This window comes from Aplysia californica, unplaced genomic scaffold, assembly GCF_000002075.1.
Source record: "Aplysia californica isolate F4 #8 unplaced genomic scaffold, AplCal3.0 scaffold00255, whole genome shotgun sequence".
Classification (NCBI taxonomy): domain Eukaryota; kingdom Metazoa; phylum Mollusca; class Gastropoda; order Aplysiida; family Aplysiidae; genus Aplysia; species Aplysia californica.
Genome location: NW_004797525.1, coordinates 600,719 through 606,870, shown reverse-complemented (window position 1 = coordinate 606,870; position 6,152 = coordinate 600,719). Strand labels below are relative to the sequence as shown.

Here is a 6,152-nt window from a genome sequence, read left to right as displayed (position 1 = left end):
TACGTGTGTTACAACACGCCATGGTTGGGTACTTATCATTATTGTTCTACGTGTGTTACAACACGCCACGGTTGGGTACTTATCATTATTGTTCTACGTGTGTTACAACACGCCATGGTGATTGCTTTGCCATTACTGTGACTGGAGTATTACAACACGCGATGGTTACATTACCACAATTGTGCTGCTACAGCATGTTTTATCTTGAACTGCTCTTGCTAAGCCATGATCATGCAATGTAAACAACAACAACACGACGGTGGCATCTCTTCAGGGAGGTTGGATTGCCTCACCCGCTACCCAAGGGAGGTGGTGGCCCTGGCGAAGAGCACGCTCTTCTGGGCTCCGAACATTTCGAACGGATAGGCTACCACACACACACACACACACACACACACATACACACACACACACACACACACATACACACACACACACATACACACACACACACACACACACAAAACAACAAACCACAACAGAACGGAAAAATCTGATGAATAACGAAATAATGCCCTCAGTTAGTGTTCTAAAACCGAGCTCCTTCAAGCGTGGTCGAAGCCCTAGAATGCGCGTACTAAGAGTTCAAACTAGAAGCTCAGAGCGTGGATCGAGTTACGGACACCGGCATGACCTTCATGGTCATCCGTTCCCTCTGCAGTATCAAGTCCTTGACCTCGTCCAGGCTCATATGACGAATGTCGCACCCGTCAATCTCCAGCACTTCGTCCCCGATGCTGAGAATCCCGGCGAAAAACTTCATGATGTTCTTGTCTTGGAAAGCGTTCACGAACAATCCTGGCAGAGGAAAAATAAGTATTGAAACCTCACTTTAAGAGTTCAGTTCATGCATACCTTTAAAAGAAAGAAGAAAAGAAGGGAAAGAAAAAGAACAAAAGAAAGTTCTTTCTCCTCTTTTCTTCCGCCACATCAAGCGTTCCCCCGTGTATTCATTATTTCCCCCACCGTTTCCTACTTTTACTTATATCACAATCATTTGTGAGGTAGAGTGGTGGAATCAGGCTCTCGTCAATTTTTGCACATGTACAGTTATTGGTATCATCGTAAAGCTTGTTTACTTCTCTTTATTTGGACGAAAAAAATATTCTTTTATCTTGAAAACAAGCCAATATATTTTCAAATGAAGGAGGTGGTGGTCACCTTGTTTCAGAGGTAAAATTAGTGAGAAATTGGCCCCCAAAGGTAAGTTATTTCTTTACCTTAAGAGTCCGTGGTAACTGAAAATTTACATTTTTTTGTGCCTTTAACGTTTTTCAGTCAAACCCTCCCAGAAATGAATTCTTTAAATGGTATGAAAGGTGTTGAGCTTAAAACCAAAATTTTGATTAAAATTCACAAACCTGTGGAAAAATGCCAGTTTCTTCACTTTGATTATTTTAAGGAGAGCCTGATTCCACCACACTGCCTCACATTTTTCCACTAATGCATACGCGTTTCACTCACGTTTTCATTGGTGTTTCATTCATCTACTTGTTTCCTTACCAGTGATCAATGATTGTGTTGCATTTTTTTTATTCCCACCGTACGAGTTGCGTCCCAGCAAGAAATGATTAGATTGAATCCTCACAGATGATTGATTGATTGAATTATTTTACGTCCCCTTGGACATTGCTTAGGTTATTTAGAAGATAGACCACTTTTACTTTGCCTGTAAGTTCCAACCCAAGCTGAATGGTGTAAAACATCCCAGCAGAAAGGCGGACATACCTGACACAAATTTGGAAAAAAAAAATACCGATGTCTTCAGTGGCAATAAGAGGGACCCTAACAACAACACCGGAGACGTTTGTCTTCTGATGTCAAGTTTGAAACTTTGTGCATCACAAAGGTGCCGTGGAAACCTGGACTTCTTAATTAAGCAATGCTATCTCCAGTATGTCTGGATTCAATGTCCTGATCAGAGACTTCAAAAACATATTTACGACCAAGTTCAAGAAATGTGTTTTTGAGATTCGAACCAGGCTCTCTCATAATACACTCCTCGCGACCAAAGTGCTTTCTTGTCGTATCTCCATTTTTTTAAACAGTGAAAATGTGACATCTTCTTAAGCTCACTGGGGTCGCGTCCTGCCAATGCCAACTAAGGTAACAGCGCAGCACCCATCCTACCATCATGCGCTTTTCAACTGTCAGATCCACGGCTTTGAAGTGCTTTGACTGCCACAAACAAACTCACCTTCATCCATGGCCTCCGGACCTTCTTTCGAAAAGAAAACGCCCAAGGGCCCAGACTGAGGCCTGACAAGTTCCACAACTCTTGTCTCGTCCTCGTTGATCTGCAGCAGACGACAGAGTGGTCTCCCCTCCATGACCCCGCCCACGTCCGCCTCGGCACCAGACGACCCAGGATCAGACGACATGACGGCGGTCACTATAGGCTTCTTGGGCTTTTTGAGTTTCTCAGGTTTCGCGGACTTTTCCGGTTTTTGGGGCTTTTCTGGTTTTGGCGGTTTTTCTGGTTTGGCAGGCTTTTCTTTGGCAGGTTTCTTTTGCTTTTCTGGTTTTGGAGCCTTGGCTGGTTTTTCTTTCTGCTTGTCCGGCTTTGAGGAGCTGGCGTCTCTCGGTGAACCTGCTGCGCCTGAGCGGTCACTGTGGAGAGAGCAAGTTGCGTCAGCTTAAAGCAAAGGTAAGCTTATCAAACTACAACGTGGTCCATGATCTAAAAAAATGTCACAAAATAATTTCTCCCCTCTCCTCCCCCCCCCCCCCACCCCCCTTCCCCACTTCTGAAAAAATGAAACCTCCAAAGGAAATGCAAGCGTAGTCATAGGGACGTCATCATCGGCGCTGACAAAAACGTTTCTTTCCGTTTCTCAAGGACAGGTTGTTTGACAACAATCGTCGCTCCTACTTTTTGTGTACAGCACCAGTGACGTCACTTCCTACAACTGCCCCTAATGCAAAATAAAACAGGTGTCGCCACCAGTGGTTTGACGGCGTTATATATCAAGTATCCCATATCGTTGGGTTCGGCTCTTAGCGTGTATGTCCAAGTTAGACGTACTCACCCCACCTTCATTTTTTTTTCATTGCAGTTTCCTTATTTATGGTATCGATTGCATAACCTCAAAAAATGTTTTATTGATAATCAGATTCTAAATGTTGAAAACAAACCAAAAACCCCCCAACAAACCCAAACAAACAAACAGACAAACAAACAAACCAAGAAAAGATACGTTATGTAGTTACATTCCTGAAGAAATAAAACTTTTTTTTTTAGTCTCTCCTGAAAAAAATTTAACTTTCTTGGCTTAGAATATCTGAATAACTTGCCGCCGACATCAAAGACTGCTCATTCTGATGCACTTCCGGTTCACCATGGAACACACCACTTGATCCAATTTGATCCAATTTGGAACGAAATTAAGGGCAATAAGGAAAAGACTGCGCGCCCACTCACATAATATAGTGAGACTTGTGTTTTGCCATCAGTTGTGCACCATGACACCCACCAGCGCAGTTAAGCTTGGTTTTTATAGAGAGCAAAGAGCGGCTGCCATGACAAAATCCGGTCTTTTTAAAATTAGTTTTAATAGAGGTTTTACGCGCCCGCAACTGCATAAGGTCATATTTTCAGTGGGTAGGAATTTTTTAATTTTGCCGGGTGGCGGCCGAAGCCTACTCTTATCGATTTTTGACCACCAATGGATCTTTAACATGCACAACTTGCACATGGGACCTCCAAGATTTTTCTCCCTTGTCCGAGAAGGCTAGGTGTAGATCTTTCTTACCAGAAGACCAGGGGTGTGGCTGAAAAACAGCAGTAAGAAGGAGCCAAGGAGAAGCAGTAGAAAGGCTGGAGAAAGAGTCGGGAGACCAGAGGAGGGGGCAAAGGAGGAGAGGGGATTTGGGCAGAAAGTGGAGACGAAAGCAGACAACAGAACATTGCAAGAGAGCAGGAAAGAAGGAGAAAGGAGACAACTATAGAGAAGAAAAAAACCCGGATTCGATCCCAGGACCTTTGAATGAGAGGAGAAACCCTTAACCTCTAGGCCACGAGAGCCCCCACAGTGTCTGGTCTAGGATATCATAATCTATTATCTATTTGTGTTGGGCGAATTTTGCTATTCAAAAGGCTTTTTAATGGCTGCATCGATCGACATGCGGTTTTTGCCAAAAGATTCTTTAAAATATTTTCCAGATCATGACACCCTTCGTTTTTTCAGTTTTGGGACAGTTTTGCTGCAAAAAGCTAAATTTCTTTATTTCGCCGATCGCTTCTGTCTCTGTAATTTTAGAAAATCCGGTGAGGAAGTGATATTTTGCGAGGCGCATTTTGTTTTGAGAGTATCTAGATCTATCTAGACCTTCTAATTTTTTGCACCTCTCACGATTTATTGCTCCATTCCAGTAGAATGTAAATATAGTTGGCCAATGACTTTCAGTTGATGTTAATGCTCCGATCATTCCTTTCATCGAAAGGGGGCCCAGCTAGTTCAATATAAGTCTATGTCAAAGCCTCATTAATTGCACTGTCTACCTGGCACTATCGTCCACGCTGTCTCTGTCTCCGTCTCTGGGAGAGTTCTTTTTTTTCTTACGCTGAAACAAAGCCGTCAGTGACCTGAAACAAAGACAGAGAATATTGTGGTAATAATAGATATCATTTGTATAGCGCAAATACCCCGCTCAACAGCAGGCTGTATGCGCTTCCAAATCTATACTATTACCCCAGCAGACCTGAGAGCATTCTGAAACAACCTCAACTTCCTGAGAAGCATACAGTGCAAGCGGCCTTTTATAGGCGCTAAAACACTAAGATACTGGCAAGATCTTTCGCTGTCTATTGCTGGGTCCCCATAATAATAATATCATCATCGTTGTTGCATAGTACAAGAAATCAGTACATATGTATGGAAATTTGTGTTTTTTTAAATGGATTCCAAGGTATCATTAAATAAAAATAATTTTATTGTTTCACCCAGTTTGGGCTTCACCAAGAACTATCATCATCATCATCATCATCATCATCATCATCATCATCATCATCATCATCATTGTATAAAGAAGGTATTAAAACAGTTAAGACCTTGTTGTATTTCCAAAAAATATATATTTTTCACAGTTCAACGTTTCGCCAATAAGGCTTCATCGGATCATCATCATCATCATCATGTCCGAGCATTACAGACAAGAATCTGCTAGCACTTACCAAAATTTTCTGACTCTAAGTCTAAGGCTATAATGAACATGCCAAAACTTCTAAAACTGTTCAGTTTTACAGACCTCATATCATTTTCTATTGTCTAATTGCACCCCAAATACTTTCTTTGATCAAGGAATATATACATACAGGTATCCTCACCAAAGATACAGCTATTAAATTCTGGGTTCATCTGTACCATGCACATTTTTGGGGAGCTTAAAACAAAAACATAAACAAAACCAAAAACAAAACCCCCAACAAAAACGAACAACCCCCCCCCCACAACAACAACAACATCAAAACAAAAAAAGCAAAAAGCAAACAAACAACAGTAACAACATTAAAACATAACAAAAACAAAAAACAAACTGTTGTTACTTGGAAAATAAAACAATGGTGAGGAAGCGTGGTGGAATCAGGCTCTCGTCAATTTTTGAGCACGTTGAGTTATTGGTATCATCTTAAAGCTTGTTCGCTTGTCTTTATTTGGATGAAAAAATATCCGTTTATCTTAAAAACAAGTCGAGATATTTGTGAATGAAGGAGGTGGGGGTCACCTGTTTTCAGAGGTAAAATTAGTGAGAAAATGGCTGAAAAAGATTAATTATTTTTTTAGCTTAAGAGTCCGTGGTAACTGAAAATTTATATCTTTTGTGCCTTTAATCAACGTTTTTCAGTAAAATCCACACAGAAATGAGTTCTTTCATGGGCATGGAAGGTGTTGAGCAAAAAAACAAAAAGTTTATAAAAATTCACAAACCTGCGGAAAAATGCAAGTCTCTTCACTTTGGTTATTTTGACGAGAGCCTGATTCCACCACGCTGCCTCACAATGTTTTAACACTACTAACCTTCTGTCTGCCTGCGCCTACAACAGGAGTTAGCCAAACCTGTTTCTCTCTGTGTTGTGATCCTTTCCTCAGCTTTGGGGCCCCGATGAGTTGGAATCTCACACGTCACACACACATAAACCGAGGCTCTAACTA

At 41.5% G+C, this 6,152-nt stretch overlaps 1 protein-coding gene across 1 annotated transcript in view; it reads right to left on the bottom strand.

Moving 5' to 3' along the window:
* Window positions 1-441: 441 nt before the first annotated feature.
* The window catches only part of LOC101864071 (neurofilament heavy polypeptide), a gene marked incomplete in the record, with an annotated part of 8,447 nt that continues 2,736 nt past the window's right edge, over window positions 442-6,152 (bottom strand). The window contains 3 exon segments of the mRNA XM_013083813.2: window positions 442-798; window positions 2,198-2,610; window positions 4,502-4,580. Coding sequence (XP_012939267.2) covers window positions 599-798; window positions 2,198-2,610; window positions 4,502-4,580 — 692 coding nt within the window.